Source organism: Lynx rufus, unplaced genomic scaffold (genome assembly GCF_022079265.1).
Source record: "Lynx rufus isolate CCGP_SWC_20201006 ecotype Redwood Valley unplaced genomic scaffold, mLynRuf1.p SCAF_4, whole genome shotgun sequence".
NCBI lineage: Eukaryota > Metazoa > Chordata > Mammalia > Carnivora > Felidae > Lynx > Lynx rufus.
Window position 1 is genome coordinate 40,279,076 of NW_025814856.1, and position 20,310 is coordinate 40,299,385.

The following is a 20,310-nucleotide window of genomic DNA, read 5'->3' on the forward strand; positions in this document are numbered from 1 at the left end:
AAATCCACTCACAGTGGCTATTTTACTGACATCCATAAACTACACTTAAAGGGAACTTGTCAGTCTTGGGAAAGAGCCCTAAATCTAGACAGGCTGTGCTTACCTCCAACTCCAGCTCCTCCCTGTCCATGTCCTGATGGATGCTTCCAATGTAGTCATTGGGGTCATAGTACTCGTGGGCTGAGGGATGCCTGCAAATAGAACAGAGACCTTTCAGGCCCCTTGCACTTGGAAGTACCTGCTTTCATCCCCCCCCCCCACCCCGTGACAAGGGTCCATTGTGATGTGGCACAAATTCTCCGGGGTGCTGTCTCAGCTTGCTTCTCCCTGCCTGTGTTTCCCAGCAGGGTCAGGACCTCCCCTATAACACTTCTGTCCTCTGCACTAAAGTCTGTCCCCTTGGAAGAAGATGGAGATGACAGTGGGACAGCCTTAGGTGCTCCCAGGGACCATCCCCCAGTTGACTAGTCATGTGGGTCAACAGGACTCATTTCTGGTTTTGTTTTCTTTTGTTTATTTATTTATTTTGAGAGAGAGCGTGAGTGGGGAAGGGGCAGAAAGAGATGGACAGAGAGAATCCCAAGCAGGCTCTGTACTGTCAGCACAGAGCCCAGTGCAGGGCCTGAACTCACCAACTGTAAGCCAAAACCAGGAGTCGGACACTTAACCGACTGAGCCACCCAGGCACTCCAAGAAGACTCATTTCTAACTCGAGGTTGGAGACATACTCCTATTTCCTGCTTATTGCTTCACCGATGGATTTTATCTTTGGGGAAAAAAAGGCTGGACTTCAGGCTACATTCAAAGACATGTGTTGGCCTCTGAGTCAGGTCCAAAGGGAATGTGACAAAAACTGCTATGCTGTCATCTAGGACAGTGTTTTCACAACTTTTGTGATTGTTCCCCAACAAGGAATACATTTGGCATGAAAACCTTGTATGCACATACAGGTATATAATGAGCATACATACATGCACACATAAAATGCATGAGTGTATAAGCACACATGCGTAGGCAGCCACTGCTCAGAGAACAGAAGCTTGAGTCTCTCTCTAGGACAACAGATGTGAAACACTATTTACAGAAACACTATACTACTTACACTATTTACAGAACCCACCAGCTCTCTGGAAATAACATTAACTGAACATCTAGAAGCAAAGGCAGTGGGAATGATAAGAGGCTCGGCCGGCAACTTTGAAAGGTGCCAGATGTGGACGGCAAGCTTCGGCCTGATTGTTGACTGTGGGCTCAAACCTTCTTGTTCTCAAAGGTCAGCACAGCAATCGATGGGCTCTGGTCTTCCCTCCCACGCACTTACTTTTGAAAAAACAGACCAGACATGAAGGGTCATTCCAACGAGGGCTGGCTTTCAGTTTTCTGGACCTATCAGGGCCTATCAGGTAAATATACTGCCAGCACTTAAGGGGCTTTTAGTACTGAGGATGCTGTTGGAAGGCCTGGGCTTTCAAGCATCAAGTTAACACTCCCCTTTCAATCCCGATGCGTACTCTTGCTCTCCTCTGACCTTGCGGCCAGAACCTGGTCTGACCTCTGCACTCTACTGACATTTCTCAAGTTTCCCCTTGGGGGTAAGTCATGTCATGTTAACTAGACTTAAGAGGAAATTAAAGGTCTGGTTTCTAAAAGGCCCATCACTGTGACAGTTCACCATCTGAGAGTCAGGACTTGCCGTAAAGGCCTCATCAATACTGGGAGGCAGTTTTGGTCTATAAAGTCAAATAACTGGCATGAATGATGATACTCAGTGAATCAGGCAATTCTTTCACAGGATCAACTGGGACGCAACCGAGCAGCGGTGACTAAGAGCTGGGAGTTGAGGTGATGCGGGACCTGCCTTTCAATCCGGCTGCCTATGTAAGCTGAGGAGAACGGGTGAGCATGTGAGTTCCCCACTGCATGGGAGGGGCAGTCGTGAGGCATAAATGAGCTAACAGTTCTTTGCACACGACCATGCGCCCTGAGCATGGATGTGATCGGTGGCCCCTCCTTTCCCCTTACACACTGTCCACTGCAGCGGAGATGACTTTGTCGGGCCTGGGCAATCGACCCTGGGTTCCTATAACGGCTAACAGATAGCACCACGGGATGAAAGGCAAGCCTCTGTCTGGCACCTGACAGAACCACAGGGAACGTGTGCTCACTCCTGCTTCTGAGTTACTAGCAGAAACCCAACAGGTATCACTCAGAAGTTTTCCACAGAAGAGGAAAAACGCCCTTTAAAATAAAGCACAAGTCAATGATCTGAACAAGGAGCAAGACAGGAAGAGCCGGGAGTGACTCTCACATCACCTAGAGAGGCTGAGGTGGGGAGGTGGACACATTGCCCTCAAATACGCAAAATCACAAGCGAAAAGCTACGTTAAAGGGGCCGTCTTCTCAGCCAGTGGTCTGTCTTAAAAAATGTCATGCTCTTCATTTTCTTCCCCTAAATATTTAATCCGTCACTGAATTAATGATGATTGCTGCTGCCACTTATTAGGGAGAACTTCCCACACATTATTTCCTTTAATCCAACACTGTACTCTAAATGCTATTACTATTTTTCCTCTATTAACACGGGGATAAAGTAAATTACTCCAGCTGCCCAGCTAGGGATGAGTCTGAGCATCGGGCTTGTCTGACTTGAAGGCTCTGAGCTCCTCTGTATCTCTGGCAGGAAGGAAGGTAAGAGGAGAGTCATGTGGAGGGTGATTAATGTGGGGTGTTGGACCGCAGCTGTTACTTAATCGGTAAATTCGGTACTTATATGAGGCACGTGTGGGCTTATTAACACAGATCCAGGTTTGAAACGAGACCCAAGAAAGCAGAATGCACAACCTTCAGGGCTCTCTTTACGCTCCCAACCTACTTTGTTGTCTATTTAAAAGAATCATCAGCATTCCCTCTAGTTGTAACGCCAAACCTTCACATTGCCATTTGTGGTGATTACATTTTATTCTGAAATAACTTTGACGACATTTGTAAGTCATTTTGTTTTGGGAATATAATTTGAATAACTCCGCTCCAGGGTTATAATAAAGTAATTAATATGTCGGTGCGGTTTTGAGCAGGATTCAATTGACTGCCTCTATAAACGATAAAGTTAAGCACGGGCAACGTGGAGGAAAATTGTAAGAGACATCAGTTTTTTTTCACCACATGGAAGGGAAGAAACCAACTTCACAGGGCTATTTTACCACACTTAGCACGTTAGTGTTGCATGGTCATGTGACTTACTCCTCTGGCAGGAGATAGGGATCCAACACAGGTGGGGTTGGAGAGGACATCTTCGTGAGAGCCATGATGTGCTCAAAGGTGATGTCGGTCTGGGTTCCTGTGTCCACCAGCTGCGACTCGGATGGAGGCGTGAACATTTTGGTCCGTGGGGTTCTCCTCAACACCTGTACCACAATGGGCTCTTTGGCCGTCTTGAAAGCTTCCACAGCCTGGTCATGAGTTGCTCTGGATAAGTCTTTGCCGTTGACCTGTGGAAAAATATTTAGGGTGAGAGAGGCTTATAGTCAAGCAGAAGCAGGGAAGATTGTTCTCCTGGGTGAGCGCGTAAAAATAACAACTCGAGGGTGTCCGACAATTGCAGTTCTCTGTGGTTTAGGTTTCCTAAGGAATGCCTAGTGGGATGGGAATGAGTTTGAAAGACTCCAGATCTGGTATTAAATAATAAATCTCACAGTGGGGAAGTCTTGGCTTCCTACTGGGATGTCTTTAACACAGGTTCATCACCTGCTAATCTTGCCTGTGAGAGAAAAGAGCAGCCTCGGGCTCCAAGCCTTTATCAGGCAATAATAGCTAACTGGAAATTAATTACATTGTTATGTTTTAATGGGGTGTATTATGTCAGGTGACATTAGCTTTCCTTTTATGGGAGTGATAGGAAGTTTTCTTTTTAAATGAATTGCTTTGCTTTTTTTTTTTCCTTTCAAAAAAAGTCCATTAAAAATACTCAGGAGGGGCGCCTGGGTGGCGCAGTCGGTTAAGCGTCCGACTTCAGCCAGGTCACGATCTCACGGTCCGTGAGTTCGAGCCCCGCGTCAGGCTCTGGGCTGATGGCTCAGAGCCTGGAGCCTGTTTCCGACTCTGTGTCTCCCTCTCTCTCTGCCCCTCCCCCGTTCATGCTCTGTCTCTCTCTGTCCCAAAAATAAATAAACGTTGGAAAAAAAAAAATACTCAGGAAATGATAATCCAGGCCATAGGTGGATATGGCCGCTATCAAGGAGTGCACAAATGGCTGGCATTCTGGCTGACGTTGGGGACACGACAGCTAGTGTAACTGCAGTCCTGTTTCTCCCTGTGTACGGCCTTTGCTGCAGCCGCATCCCCAGTGCCTGTGTTTATTGAGTGTCTACCGTCTACGGCATGACTTCCATGAAGCCACCGCTCAACCCTTCTCTCAACATAGCCTGGGAAGCTGGCAGAGCAAAAATCACGTCCATCTCCCTCCTCCGACAGCCTCAGATAAACCACAAGAGATCACCTACGTAGTGGTGGGTCGCAACTCTGTACCACTGGAAAGAACCCTGGAGGCAGCATCCCATAAAAACTCACTCAACACGGCTATCTTTAGCACGGCTTGTGCAAGAGGAAACAGAAGCCAGAACCTTATTTCGAGAAAATGAAGCCATTCCCAGCGACCTGTTAGCCCAACTATTTAACTGACCCCACGTTCCAACAGTCTGATAATGTCACATGGCAGCACTGCATGCAAGTTATCAGGCTCCGGCGTATTTCAATATTATTCCCCAAGCGGTTGGTTTGCTTTTTTAAAGTCAGATATAAGATGGCTGTATAGGAACCAAATTCTGCAGCATATACCTCTGCAAACGTTCCTCAGCTTCTCACGTCTCTGAAGAACACTGACAAGTTCATGTCACTTAACACAGGAAGTCCTGAATTTAAACCTCTTAGATTAATATTCCATTTTTTCAATAGGCATGTTTGTAGTATTTCTTTATAAATGTCAAAATGAACCCTGAGCCTTTCCTTGTCTGACATACACATCCTCCCCGTAGCCCCCGCCCCCCATTATCTTGTACTTCAAAGCACACTGACAGTTAGGGTCCCTCCTCTGAGGCAGAGGGCACTTTGGTTTCTTTGTCCGAGCAGAACACGAGTATTGATTACACAGCCGTTTTTCTATTTTTGCTAAGCCCCTTCATTCGGGCCCTACAGGGACAAGAACTCTTAGGACCGAGTGTCTTGTAAACAACTGCTGGGTTAAAGAATAGATGTCGGACTCTTTCCTTGTAATGAAGCCCAAGTGCATTGTGCCAGTGGAGATTATTAATGATCTGGATTCAATCTACTTAAGTAATTTACTTACATCACAAGGGAGTCACGGAACAAGAACTCTGGGCTACACAATGGTTCAAATGCACCCTTCACCGAAGCACCATTCGCTCTCAAACAAGAGCCCTGCTTCCTCAACCCGCGAGGATGGGCAACACCAGGGTTTAACACCCCAACTGTCTTCACCCCTCCTCCCTTAAGAAGGGGGTAAAAGGACACAAAGGAATTCTTTCCAGCTTTCCAAACAGCTGACCGTCTTGACCCCCTCCTTGCTCAGAGCCCAGTGTGCTGAAGGCTTGGGCTGGGAAGGAAGGGGGAGGGGGTGGGTGGTTCAACAGCAATGTGGAGATCTGTGAACTTCATGCTGTGGCAGAAGCTCTGAGCCGTACTTTCCACTAGTGCCTGACACCAAGAGTCAAGTAATATAGGAATTTACAGCATGATAGTCAATTTGTCCCTAGGTTAAATTAACGCCAGAGGCACCATGGGCAGGAGATGTGGGTGTGGCCCAGGCCAGCTAGCCACGCTCGTCCTCTGCCCTCAGTAGTCTGTCTAAGGCTGGCTCGTACCACATGTAGTTTTTACCCCCAATGAACTCAAACATGAAGACTTTTGAATGGGTCTCGCAAGATATATTCAATCTATGCTTTCTCTATTGACACGTAAATACCAGGCCTTTTGCCGAAAGGGAATGAACAAGAGATTTTCTTCCAGGAGTCTTTTAGTTGTGTCTAAAAAAGAATCCATCCTAGGAGTCTACCTTTTTTTTTTTTTTTTTAAGTTTTATTTATTTTGAGAGAGAGAGAGTCCAAGCAGGGGAGGGGCTGAAAAAGAGGAAGAATCTCAAGCAGGCTCTGCACTATCAGTGCAGACAGAGTCCATGTAAGGCTCGACCTCATGAAACTTGGAGATCATGACCTGAGCTTAAACCAAGAGTCAAACGCTTAACTGACTGAGCCACTCAGATGCCCTTAGGAGTCTGGTTTTTAAATATACAATTAGGTCTTGCAAATACAACAGCAGACAATGTCAGCTACCTGGTCAACTAGCATCCCTCCTTGACCCATGTACTTCCTCTCTGCTGAGAGAGATAAGATTTTGTTTCCTTTCCACCAGATCAGAGAGCTTTCCCTCCTGGGGAGACTGAGGTGTGGGTCTGATTGACTTGGACCCATTGTGATCATCTTGTTCCTTTGGTGATGGATTTAAGCACGGGCAGGCAACATACTTCTTCTGACTAGTAGGATAAGACTGGGAATCTTTTGAGGTTTTGTTGGTTCTTAAAATAGGACACGAAGTAGGAATGGCTCTTTTCTGCCTCTGGGCAGGTCATCTGCATGTGTTGCTTAAACACAGGGGAGTATGTTGGGATCATGTTAAGAGCCAGTCTCTGAGGCCAGATTAACAACATACTGAGGGAGTCAGAGCAGAAAAATGGGAGAACTGGGGTCTCTGATGATATCACTGAGCAAATGAACTAACGAAGCTTAGAACCTCTTACCCCGAAATTTCTTATATTCAATACCACATTCCTTATCCTTTAGACTACTTTAACCATTTTAACTTAAATCTTCACTGCTTGCAGCCCAGAACATCCCAGTAGGTGTAAATATCACACAAATGTATTGTAAAATTAGGCAGGAATGTATTCTGATGTGTTCCTAGATACATCCTTCTATCTGTATAAAAGAATTTGTGAAAATGCTTTTCTGATTGGGAATGGATCTTAATCAGCTCATTTTTATAGAAAAGTGATGGCAAATATTAGATTTTACACATCAGTGCTACAAGACTGAGCAGATGTTTAAATGGTACCTACAAAAAGAAACACTAAGGACCCATGTGAATTAGTCTAAGCTAAGAGGATTCTCGGGGGCAGACAGCTGCCTTGCGTCTCCATGCACAGTTACAAAAAGCAGGAAGGCTTTTCCAACCCCTTCCCGCCTCTGACATTGTTAAAAGGTGCTGGTCTGATAACATCTCTACAGCCTAGGTTGAAGGAAAGCAATGGCAAAGCCAAAGGGGGAGGCCTGGAATGTTGGGGTGACTGTGAAGTGACGTTCCGTCCCCCTCTGGGACGTCACTTCCACATATGGCTGAGTTCCAAAGAGAGGCCTTTCTGGCACCTGTGCCCACCAGAATAGTTTCAGGAGCCCAGTGCCATGTGTGTATGCTAATCAAACGCAGTTCCATTAAAGCCTGTGCACCATCTAAATGAGCTCCTCCTTCCTTAGGTTACAGCTCAGGGATGGAGTGCACAGGGTCTGCGACTATGAGACCCCACAGGGGTGGGGTCCTGATTGTGGGCTTTGGACAACTTGACTATTCTGAGTCTCAGTTACCTCATCTGCAAAATAAATGTAATTATAGTATTGTGCCTCTGAGGGTTATTATAAAGTTTAATGAGATAATGTACTTGTAGTGCCTCACATGCAAACAATAGGAAATTTACTAAGATACTAGTACTAATGGGGATCCTATACCAGAATAGTCACATTTTCCCCAAGAGAAAATCATCTATAAATCAAAGCAGCAAAATGCAGCTTAATTAGGTAGTCTTAAGAGACATTTGTGTACTGAAAGACTCCCTACCTATCTCCTGTTCCCGGACTACCAACATATACATTAATATTTTCAAGTCCTTGAGTTCGGATTCTCCCATGGGGGTTGGGGGGGGAGGGGTCAGGGGTGCAAGAGATAAATTTTACAGACTTGACCCCTGCCACACAAGCTTCTTGACAGGGTATTTTAGGGATCATTACATTCTCTTAAAGGACGATGAGACAAGGCAGGAGTGTACTATCCTAGACGATCCATTTTTGCAGCCAAATTTGTTTTGAATTACCTTGTGCACATAACACTTATTACACTGTCATCTTGGAATCACATCACTGAGAGCCTTAGCGAGGGGATAACTCCGGTACACTGTCAACCATCCGAGAATGACAGCCTTTATTCTCAGGATTAGCATTACATCTACATTACACAGAACGGCTATGATGATGGCTGCAATTACAGATGGAATGCTCATCCGGTGACGTTTGGCCCGGTCAAATTAAATATCATTAACTCGCCCAATTGAGCAGATTGCTTTTAAAACAGTTTATGCAGCTCTAAAACCAAGTAAATGGAATGTTTTGGAACCAGAAATGCTGATTGCAAACTTTATCTTTATTATAAATTAAAGGCTTAAGTTATTCACCTAAGGCTCTGGCTGGCCCCTTGGGACTTAGGTGCAATTATGGTGAGAATCCAATCAGTCTGTCTCAAGGCAGACATCATTGCCACAAATATGACATGACACTAAGGAACCTTCAAGAGGTCCGTTAGTGTAAGGTCTCCTGAGACAAGACAATTACTTCGAGGGTGTGGAATGATTCCTGGTTCCGATTAGGCCTGGGTAACATGCCTGCAGCTCTTTGTGTGAGGCACTCGTGACGGTCTTCTCCAAGGTCCTGAGAACTAACACAAAGCTGAGAGGCGTTTCCATCTGGGGGTAGATTTCACAGACAACCCATCTGTCCATCTTCCGGTCATTCAGTTCCTGAGAAAACATCTGCTGAGGTTATCCAGTGAGAGTCGTTTCTCTCTTGGAAGACATCAGGATGCCACTTGGGAAAATTTCTGGTGCAGAAATGAGGCTAGGGCATGTGCGAGCCACTCAAGAAATGGTCAGAAAGAATGTTGTTGTGGGCAGCATTTGCCCTAAGACATTTCGTGAGGGATCTGATTTGCTGAGGTGGTCGGAATGTTCCCACAGACTACACATCCTGGAACACAAATTGAGCCCATAACCCAGATGGGGGGGGGACCTGGGTCATCACTGTCTACCTAGAAATGCCATTGGTGAAGGTCACGTCATACATCTGTAGTATCGCCTTTCAAAACAGGAGCCTGGAAAGCTTGCACAGTGCTGTATAACTTAACTGTGAGCAGTTCAGGATACGTGCATATGTAATACTGGGAAAAGATATACCACAAGGTCTCTAAATTAGAAAATAAGTATCTATTTATGGGAAGACATTTGGTTTCTGAGGATCAACATACTGCAATCACCTCTATTTCTACTGCATGTGCAAACGACCCCCAACCCCAATATAAAGTGCTAACGCAATTTTGAATCCAGCCTCCTATCAATTACGCCCCTGGCTAAAACACAACTTTCATAGGGTTCATTTAATTAAATACAGGGGCAGTGATTTCATTCTGTAAAATATCACACCTGTGTTGTCAAACTAATTAAAACTTAGGTTCCAATGGAAGTAGCAGACAATAATAAACTACATACCAACAAGTAAAAGGTTTCAAGCCCTGATTTGGGCTGAAAAAAATGGTTCTTCATTTGGAAAACTCCTTGTTCTGTCTTAATTTATTTCAAATGTATAGTCTGCTCTGGGGCTTGACATAGAGAAGGCCAACTTATCTAAAATGTAGGTGTTATGTCTGTTAAGAAGAAACAGGAGTCGGGGGCACCTGGGTGGCTCAGTCAGTTAAGCATCACACTTCGGCTCAGGTCATGATCTCGCAGTTCATGGGTTTGAGCCCCACATAGGGCTCAGAGCCTGCAGCCTGCTTAAGATTCTGTGTTTCCCTCTCTCTCTGCCCCTACCCTGCTCATGCTCAGTCTCTCTCTCTCAAAAATAAATAAATGTTGAACAAATTTTTAAAAAAAGGAAAGGGAGTCTTAATGAACAAATAGTGTTCGCAGTAACGTGTTTCTGTGGAAAACCCTCACTTTACTATGTGATGTCTATGTGTAAATAGACAACACTTGCATAGATTTCAGTTTCTTTGATGTAAAAACTTAAGGCATGCCTGCTTGGGTGGCTCAGTCCATTAGGCATCCAACTCTTGGTTTCGGCTCAGGTCATGATCTCACGGTTTGTGGGATTGAGCCCTGTGTCGGGCCCTGTGCCGACAGCATGGAGCCTGCCTGGGATTCTCTCTCTCCTGTCTCTCTGCCCTTCCCCTACTTTCTCTCCCAAGGTAAATAAACATTTTTTAAAAACCCTTAAATCTCTAGTATGATACCTACCACGGACCACACTAGAGTTTGTCCATGTTAACTTCTAAATGTATCCTGATGCTGGTTCCTTGGGCTTGCTCCCTCTCCAAGGGGAAGATCACCTGCCTTACTGCACCTGCGTGCTGTGCACACCTGAATTTATAGTTGAGGTAACTGTCCTGTGAGAGGGGCCTTCCTGATGTCTGACTTAAGTATCTCAGATTTGAAAATCCTGTACTTGTTTTCTTAGAGTATTCCTGGCTGCCAGCCTCTAAATAATAAAATGGGTAACATGTCTTCAAGAAAGCGAGGCTAAAAATCATCTGTGTACTTAGTTTTTTGTAAAGTTAGTCCTAAAATATTGTAAAATGCTTTCTTCTCAGGTAAAAATCTACCTTAATATTTCATCTCCTTTACGAAGAAGCCGTGATGGCATCACCCCAAAGTCCCATTGTGATGACCTCCAAATGTCCATTAAACTATAACATATTTGAATTACTCTACATCTTAAGATAAACATGCACATTTCAAAAAAAATATTTTTGAGAAAGAGAGAGAGAGAGAGGGAGGGGCAGCTGGAGAGGGGGACAGAGGATCCAAAGTGGGCTCCCTATGCTGTCAGCAGAGAGCCCAATGTGGGGCTCGAACTTACGAATGAACCATGAGGTTATGACCTGAGCTGCAGTTGGATGCTCAACTGAGCCACCCAGGTGCCCCAAACATGCACATTTTTTAAAAAATCATCTTAAAGGTGATAATTTAAAAATGCAACTCAACATAGGAAAGCCCAGTGTCGTGTACTTGGAATCAAGGTGCTCCTATAGCTAAGTCTCCCCTACTTTCTATGATTCATAAGTTCTTTGGAACATTTCTTCTCCAGTTGTATCCTTAATGCCTTTGCAGCAGGGATTGGTTTCAAGTTTAAATTCAGTTAAAAATGGTTGATCACATTCCACGGTCTGTCACCGTTCACTCCTGGCAGACATTCTTCCAAATGCCTCCAACCACCCTCGCCCTTCTCTTATTCTTCATACTCATCTGGAAAAGCCTTGACCAATTCTTAAGATCCAACCACCCGCCCAGTGTCCATTTGTACACGAGTTTATTTATGTTGGAGAATAGTCACACAAGGAGAGGTCACTGAGTAGAATTCACAGCATTTTCCTTGATGTATAATCACATAGTTATTTTTCTATTGACTGCCTGCATTTTCTCACCAGGTCTTAAAGTCCATGAGGGCCTGAACCGTGTCTTTTGTTCCCCATAGCACACAGAGACCTGCTGGAATGCAGAAGGCTTGCCAACAAGTCACCTGAGTGACCTATTCATTCGTTTGCAGACACAGTCCCCTCACTGTGCACATCTGCTGGCGTGGTCCTTTCGTGGTCCTTTCTACCCTTACACAAAAATATATTTTCTGCTCTATGATCTTATATGCTTAGCTAAGTTGAACACAAATCTGATGGAGTCTACTTTAGAAGTTCCAAGTTTCGAATGAGAATAAAACATGTGTTTTATATATTTTTACATACATGCATATTTAGTGGGAAGCATTTTCAAACTCAAATTGAGGACCGTGCCGTCCTCAATAGGATCCACAGGCTATCAAGGAAAGTATCCTCTGCTTCGTGGATGGTGTGAAACATGAGGCCCAGAAAGGTTATGGAATGTCTGCAAAAGAGCACGGCAGCTCTACCCAAGCTTTCCTGTCCTCCGTGGGTTCTGTACTGCATGAGGTGAGGCGGGGCCGCTTCAAGTGAAAACGCAAAACTTCCCATTATAGGGGAAGGAGATGAGAAAGGCCAATGTTACAGACCTTATAGAAAAATCACAAAATGCAAAACGGTTTCTTTTCCTTGACCATTCTCTTCTCTCTCTCCTTCTCCCCTCCCCATCCCCCTGCCCTCTTCCCCCACACCCTCCTCCAGGATCACTGCTTCTAGTTGTGCAGACTGAGCTGTGCTCCAGGTGCCCAGACAAGGAGGTGAGTAGGGTGGCTGGGCTCAGAAGAAAGGGAGCCCTTTTCTACCCGCCCCCGCCAAAGGAAGGGCTGGCAGGGGTCCCCCTGCTGGCTGCCACGAGGTCCGAAAGCCCGTACAGTGGAAGCATGTGAACACTTGGCCTCTGGGCACCTGCATTTTTGCCCTGGACACACAGAGGGCTCTGTCGGGGGGCTCAGCTCCCTTATCCCTACGCCAAAAAGGTGTCCTTCCCGAGTACTACCCTGTTGCCGAGTCTGGGAGAGGAGGCATTATCTCCCTGCGCTCCACTGCTCACCTGGGTATCTAATGAGCGGCCATAATGGCCACAGCGAAATGCAGGAGTTTCGGACACTTCCGTCATCATCAAGGCAACAGGGGCACAGCGCTCCCTCTGTGCCAGACGCTATTCTAAGCACTGTGCATGCATTTACCCAGGTGATCTTCACGTGGGGGAGATCATGTAACATTATCTGCATTTTACAGATGACATGGAAAGGCCGGAGAGCATCTGTGTAGCTGCAGACCTCTGGTTCAAGATGCCAGTGGCTTCTACCTCGCACTGGGAGAGGCACACTTAGTTCAGAGGTAGCCAAGCTTTCTACATGTCAATTTTATTTAAAAAAATTTTTTTTAACATTTATTTTTGAGACAGAGAGAGACAGAGCATGAATGGGGGGTGGGGGTGGGGGCAGAGAGAGAGGGAGACACAGAATCGGAAGCAGGCTCCAGACTCTGAGCCATCAGCCCAGAGCTGGACGTGGGGCTCCAACTCACGACCATGAGATCGTGACCTGAGCCGAAGTTGGACGCTTAACCAACTGAGCCACCCAGGCACCCCTCTACATGTCAATTTTATTGCACGCAATGATCCATATTAGCATTATCTCCTACCATAAAAGCAATACAGCTGCCAATCAAAGGGGAAAGGTGTGGTTACATTTTTGCAAGCATCGCACCCAAGGCCTTATGAAAACCATTTTATTATGTCATTTCCATCTCCCTGGTGTGAACTTCATATTGGTCTCATAAATATCTCTTATAAACTTAAATTTGTTAGCTGTTTTCCTCAAAGACTAGGGGAATGTTTAAGATAAAATTCCACCCTCAAGCCTCTAATCATAAAGAAAAGGACATATAGGAAGACTCTCGCAAACAATTGCTGTCATGCAGAAATTAAAAGAATATTAAGACAAGTGTTTAATGATGTTTTATGTGACCATGGTCATTTAAGTTTCAAATAGGATTGTAATGGAGATTGCATGAAGCTGTGCAAGATAAGGAAGGGGTTAGTTTCACATGTGTTAAGACTCTTCGGCTCTGGGGGGTGACTGCCTCAGTTTATTTTATTTTATTTTTTAATTTTTTTTAACGTTTATTTATTTTTGAGACAGAGAGAGACAGCATGAACAGGGGAGGAGCAGAGAGAGAGGGAGACACAGAATCTGAAACAGGCTCCAGGCTCTGAGCTGTCAGCACAAAGCCCGACGTGGGGCTCGAACTCACGGACCGTGAGATCATGACCTGAGCCGAAGTCGGACGCTTAACCGACCAAGCCACCCAGGCGCCCCAGACTGCCTCAGTTCAAATACGGGCTGATCACTTTTGTGTTAAGTCATCTTGAGCAATTAACCTCCTGGTGACTCAGCATTCTTATCTGTAAAATGGGTCAACAGACAGACCTAACTCACTGGGTTGTTGTTAGAATTCATGAGGCCATACATAGCAAGTAGTTAGGGTTTGCGCCCCGGGAGAGTGAGTGCTCAATAAATGTTAGCTGTCTGTTATCCTCATTCATTTCAAGAATTATTGGGGAACCCACTATGCGCCAGGCACTGATCAAGTGGTAACCAAAGCTCGGTGACACCAGGTGAAGAGTGAACACTGTCTGGGCTCTGGGGTGAGACACACAGGGGTCTGAATCTCTGCTCTGCCATTTACCAGATGGGATGCCAGGAGGACTACCCTACCTCTGTGTGCCTCAGTGTCCTCCACTGAAAATTTAGGTCATTCCAGCACTTCCTTCCTAGGGTTTCTATCACTGAACAGTGTCAAGTAAAGGCCCTGGGGCAGGGCTGAATGTCACCATTGTCACCACCCTGCAAACCTGGACAAGTTACCAGAGTTCTCCCTGTACCTCATCTGAAAACGGAGTTGTCAAGATTCAGTGTAAAGGGTCTGGCTCAGAATCAGCACTCTCACAGGAGACACCAGCCCCCTTTGTAGTTTCTAGACATTCTAGACATTCCGACTGACAAATCTCGGTAAAACATGACTGAAAATACATTGTGTGAGGACATCAATAAAAAAGATTTTATGTTGCACTCATGTCTATGGGAAAGAAGCCTTTCTCGATCCCAGCACCCGCCTCAAGGATATAGTATTCTGGAGTACTTGTACTGGATGTTTGCTTTGTGCCAGGAATTGTGCTAAATGCTGTAGACGCACGATCCTATCCCCTCTGCCCAATAAGACGGTCATGGGTGAGGTCAGCGGCATTCTCTGTTTTGATAGATGAGAAAATCAAAGCCCAAGGAGCTAAAAGCAGCATCCTAAGACTTGTGTGAGTCCTAAGCAGTAGAGATGGGATTTGAATCACGTCTGCCCAAGTTCTAACCCTCTAACCCCTGACCTGCACAGCTGGAGCACTGTGACCTGACCTCGGCCCAAAGCAAAGGTAAGATTAGGTGTACACAAGATGGGAGGGTAGAGTGAAGAAGAGCCTTCATCACAAAAGGGGCAGGTGAGGCACAGATAGGAAATGCAAGGCTCTGATGAGAAGCAGGAAATTCCTGGCTTAAGAAAGACATCCACGGTTGACACCTTGGTGGGAACGGGTGAGCCGGGCCAGGCTGAACCAAGGTGACTATGTCCATGGACCTATCCCAGAAAGTCCCCTTGGTAATGGTCCATGTTTAACGAGCAGAATGAGAAAACACTGGTTTTGGACATTCACTCACCCACCCCTTCCTACTAAACTGCGAAAAGCTAAGGGACCTCTGGTCTCAATTCTCTTCTTACAAAGTTGTCCCTTCAAATTTTAGCCTCTTGTTTCTACCAACTTCCTGAGGCATTCTGTGGAGCTCTAGCGATGGGCCACGATTTAAAATAGTCCAACTAGGAGGAGAGTAATGTTAGTCTTATGTTAAACAGGAAACTCTTCAGCGGGAAGAAAACCAGCGCCATGAGACATTTCGAAGTCCTTGAATCTTACAGGAGCTACAGGCCAAGATATCAAATTTTAAAAGAAGCTTTTTGACCTCAATGATCTGTGTTTTATTTACTCCTCTTGACAAGATTATGATATTTCCTAACTCTTTTTCAACAACACCAATGTCAGGTAACAAACCAATGGATGCCAGGAGAAATGAGAACTAATGATGATACACTTTAAATACAATTTCCTGATTCTTGTGGATTTGTGTCTTACATTTTTAGTGGAACTTCAACAGTGGTTTGAAATCTTTTTTGTTTGTTTTCTATATTTTTTAAATATTTTATTTATTTATTTTAGAGAGACTTGAATATAGACTCCCTGTAATGTTCTGGATCCTTAGTCACAGTTCCTTCTTGGGGTCCCTCACACATGCGCGGTGAGGGCACCATGTCACCACCTGCTGGTTCCTGTCCAACGGAAGCTACTATATTGTTGGGAGCCTCTGCGTCAGAGAATCCAACATGTCCATTCTTTTGCTAGAAAACCGTAATAAAGTTGGATTATAGGAAGAAGAATGGTTTATGCTTCCAACTGGTTAAAAAAGCCACTCAATCTCATATTTCAACACCTCTCTCTACACAGTGGGACACACAGTCCCTAGCCTCAACAGGGGAAGCCCATGCACTTGCTCCTAAAATACTTTGTTCTTTGCACAAGCTTTCCCACATGATTGGTGTTTTAGAACTGTATTTTTTAAAAAAAGCACATCATAGGGGCGCCTGGGTGGTGCAGCCGGTTAAGCGTCCAACTTCAGCCAGGTCCGTGAGTTTGAGTCCCACGTCAGGCTCTGGGCTGATGGCTCAGAGCCTGGAGCCTGTTTCAGATTCTGTGTCTCCCTCTCTCTCTGCCCCTCCCCCGTTCATGCTCTGTCTCTCTCTGTCCCAAAAATAAATAAACGTTGGAAAAAAAAAAAAAGCACATCATCTCTAATTATACAATTCCTACATTTTTAGTTTTAATCTTTACTGGACATCAACAGTTCCAAGTGGTATTATGATGGGTAATTTTCAGCATTTTTATCATGAAAAATTTTCCTGATCATCTTTTCCCTCTTAATTATCCCCATGAGGCAAATTGTAGAATAAAGTCTGCAGTTAGCAGGATGGCCTTTGCTACTCTAGTGTCCTCAGGGTCGGGGGGATGGGCTCCATATTTTATTCTCCTAGCTTGTGGCAATGGACTCATTTTGGAGAGGGATGATGGTACGTGTGTGTATGTGAATTATATGAATTCAATGCTTATCTAAGTTGGTATGTATAAGCACAAAAACTAACCTCCCGTTTGTCCTAAACTGTGACAATATTCTCTGTTTTTAATTGCGAATTATTGCTCTATGTGTTGAGAAAATTTAGGTTAGAGGAGAAAAATATGTGTCTCTTTCCTGCTGGTTTGAGATATACTTCTAAATTTGAATAAAATTTCTAGAAGACAAAACACTTGATCCTACCCACTCACACTTCATCTGTACTATGTCTAAGAATATTGCATTTAAGAGTACTTAACATGCAACGATGAATACAGATAGATCTTCAGTGAATTGCCAAGAGATTCATGGTTTGCAGATACTCCCCTTGCAACGAGAGACAACTTTCTATCAATAGACTGTATAAATTCTCTTTACGTTGTCTCCACTGAAGTACAGAGTTACCTAGTGATCACTGTGAGAAATTAATGCAGAATTCTGGAAATATTAGCTTTGAAAGAAGAGCCAATGAAAGTCAGCAGGAATGATGGACTCTGGAGGCATGGAAGAAACAGAAATTGGTAAGATTTAGAACCTTTATGAATCAAAAATAAACTTAAGGTGGTAGTTCTTTCTCAAAGATTTATAAGTGTGATTTATAAATGGCACCAAAAGAATAATGATGACATCGTGGGATATTTATCACCTCTAAAATAGGGAATAAAATGACTCTCCCTCTCAACTTCACAGGTACCGAGGGCTTTAAAATATGACCACATTATAATAATTGATCTTCGCTTTTTTGGTGATTAAATTCTGGGGAATAAGAATGGCAGAGTAATTACAAGTTTAAGCTGCACAGAACTCCAGCATAGAGAAGGCCCATGATAATAAGTTTTTGGATCTTAACAGAGATAAAAAATAAAATGAAAGATGTGTGTGAAAAGGATGAACATTACAGCCCTTCTAGATTCCATTCCACAATCTCCTGCTCCAGCAACTCTGCCCCGTTGTGGGAGCAACAAGTATGTCCCCAAGGATAAGGATACTCAACTGTTACAACCTCTTGAGTTCATTTTCTTGCCCTCCGTTTTGGTTACCCAGAAGCATCACATCAGCGTGGCAGGTCCTTCAGACAACCCACTCTCGGGTCCAGCAGGGGATACAGAGGAGAAGGACTCCTTGCCTGTGGCCACCTAGAGACACTTTGTTTAGGTGACAAAATAACCCGGAGTCTATTCCAGTGAACCCAGCCATGGACGACTCCAATGACAGGCTGGCCAAAGCACAACTGTGAACTCTCTCCTCTGCTGTCAGACTGTTAGTGACCTTTAATGAAGAAGCTAACCGGGTTGCTTTTGTGGGAGGAAAGAGGATAAAACTCTTTGCAGGGCACAGGAATTAGCGTGCGGACTCCCGTCCCTGCGACAGACAAGAACCTGCAGCATTTTCTAAGATGATTTATTAGACCTGGGCAACATTTGCTAGAAACCTACCAAGAGCAAATCGTCTGGGAAGGAATTAATGATCCAAACACAACACTTGATAATGCAATTAGAATATGAGGAAATGCAGGGGTTTTCCAGAGAGAGAGAGAGAGAGAGAGAGAGAGAGAGAGAGAGAGAAGTAGGGCGGGAGGGGGACATAGGGAAAGATGGAGGGAGGGGGAACAGAGAGATAGAGGGAGAGAGACAGAAGTACGTGTACATGATTTTGGTTATGTCAAACCTAAAGCCAGAAAAAGGGTCTAACGAATTTCTAAAAGAGTAAAGTTGTCAGAGGGGAGGAGAGGACTGGGGTGAGATTTCTACTTCTGGTGTTCGCATAGAGTTAGCAAGTGTGCCCAGCTGAGTGGAAATGCACTTGCAGCTATGTTTCAGCAAAATGGGGTGTGGGACTGACAAAAAGAAATCAGATGGCTGGCGGCCAAAATACGGATCCCCATCAAGGAATGGCAGAGCCCAGCTCTGGGAACAGTGTTTGTCTTTAGCTCCTGTAGGCAACAGTAAAGATGTCTCCCCCGCCCGCTGCTTGTGTTTGGGTCAGGGATTCTCTTCCTTTAAACCTTTACTTAGTTGACTTAGAAACCAAGAGTCTGAAGCTCTGGAAGCTTCTCTCTGACCTCATTTCATCTTGCCTCATGGATGAGCTCACTGAAAAATGTGTTTTCCAGGGGTAACATCCCCCGTGTGTATCTAGAGGAAATGTCTGGCCGTGTATACACTTGTTCTAACTGCTATCCTACAATGTGCACACACTCTCCCTCTGGGTTGTGTTACTAGGTTCCTTTTATTTTTACGAACGTAGGACTCTATACATTTTAAAAAATGTGTTGTTGAACACTATGTTCCCTTACCCCCTCCATTGGCTTTTTTAGTCTGGAGAGGATATGGTTAACATTTTTAATGCCTCTCCAGAGCATTTCTTTATTTAAATCTTCGGTGTAGTCATGCTATGCAGCCCCTTCATACTCTCCATGTATTCTCCTCTGCTTTAGCTCGGCAAGTAGAAGTCAAGCTTGGGATGGCACCCTGACAGCCAAGCCCTCTCGGGATACGAGAGAACACAGGGCACGTATGCACAGGGGAGTATTGGTCATGAAATACTTTTCCTTCAATCCAGGACTCCTCTGGCCCTGCAGCCTCCACCCGGCCGATGCTGACGGCTTCCGTTCAGATGGTCAGGAAGCCCAGCCTGGCCACCGTGACTGAATCCTACACCCCGTACGGGGGGCCCTCCTGCCCGGCACCGGCCACCCGCAGAGCTGGGTACCGGTGCATTTTCATCTCCCTCCACCTCCGGGTGCTAAGATCATGACTTCGTTAGCCTTGCGGCCCCTGCATCCTTACCAGTGGCCCCTCCTACGGGGCACACACTACAGGTGTTCAATAAATACCATGTTGGACAAGTGACACAATCTGAGCACTTCCTCCAAACATGCTGTGCGTCTCTACCTTTGTGTGTTATGTTTGGGAAGCCTTGGCCTTTCATACTTCTTTTGAAAGCCTGTTTTCCTGTTTCCCCTTTAAGAGAAATGACGTGGCAATGGTGGGGGCCGATGATGTCCACACAAGTTGTCCTTCCCGCAGCCGCTACCTGTCTGTCTCCTAGAGACCTTTTACCCCTAAAGGTGACTCTTTTAGCCCAACTGTGGCTGCTCCTCCTCTGGAAATGCTGGCTTCCTCCCTTGGTCCCCAGAGCCTTGACTAGCTTGTTTGACAATACGTAACAGGTGACACCATGCCATACAGACGCCAGGCCATGAGTGCTGGGAGCACAGGGCTGGTTTCAGTCTTTCTCTCAGCATGTGGGCCAGAGAACAAAGCAGGCCCTCAATAAATGCTGGCCTCGGTGCACCTGGGTGGCTCAGTCGGTTAAGCGTCCAACTTCAGCTCAGGTCATGATCTTGTGGTGAGTTCGAGCCCTGTGTCGGGCTCTGTGCTGACTGCTTAGAGCGTGGAGCCTGCTTCAGATTCTGTGTCTCCCTCTCTCTCTCTGCCCTTCACCCACTTGCACTCTGTCTCTGTCTCTCTCTCAAAAATAAACATTAAAAAAAATTTTTTAAATAAATGCTGGCCTTACAACAACTACAGGGTGACTCTCTACTGGGATAACTTGC

The 20,310-nt window shown here is 45.2% G+C and overlaps 1 protein-coding gene across 2 annotated transcripts in view; it reads right to left on the reverse strand.

Moving 5' to 3' along the window:
- PDZRN3 (PDZ domain containing ring finger 3) overlaps positions 1–20,310 on the reverse strand; it is a 240,927-nt gene that overhangs the window by 16,928 nt on the left and 203,689 nt on the right. For both annotated transcript variants that reach the window (XM_047096984.1, XM_047096985.1), the window contains 2 exons: positions 3,241–3,488; positions 104–191 (listed from right to left, as the gene is read on the reverse strand). In XM_047096984.1, the coding sequence (XP_046952940.1) occupies positions 104–191; positions 3,241–3,488 (336 nt within the window). The remainder of the gene's footprint in view (positions 1–103; positions 192–3,240; positions 3,489–20,310) is intronic.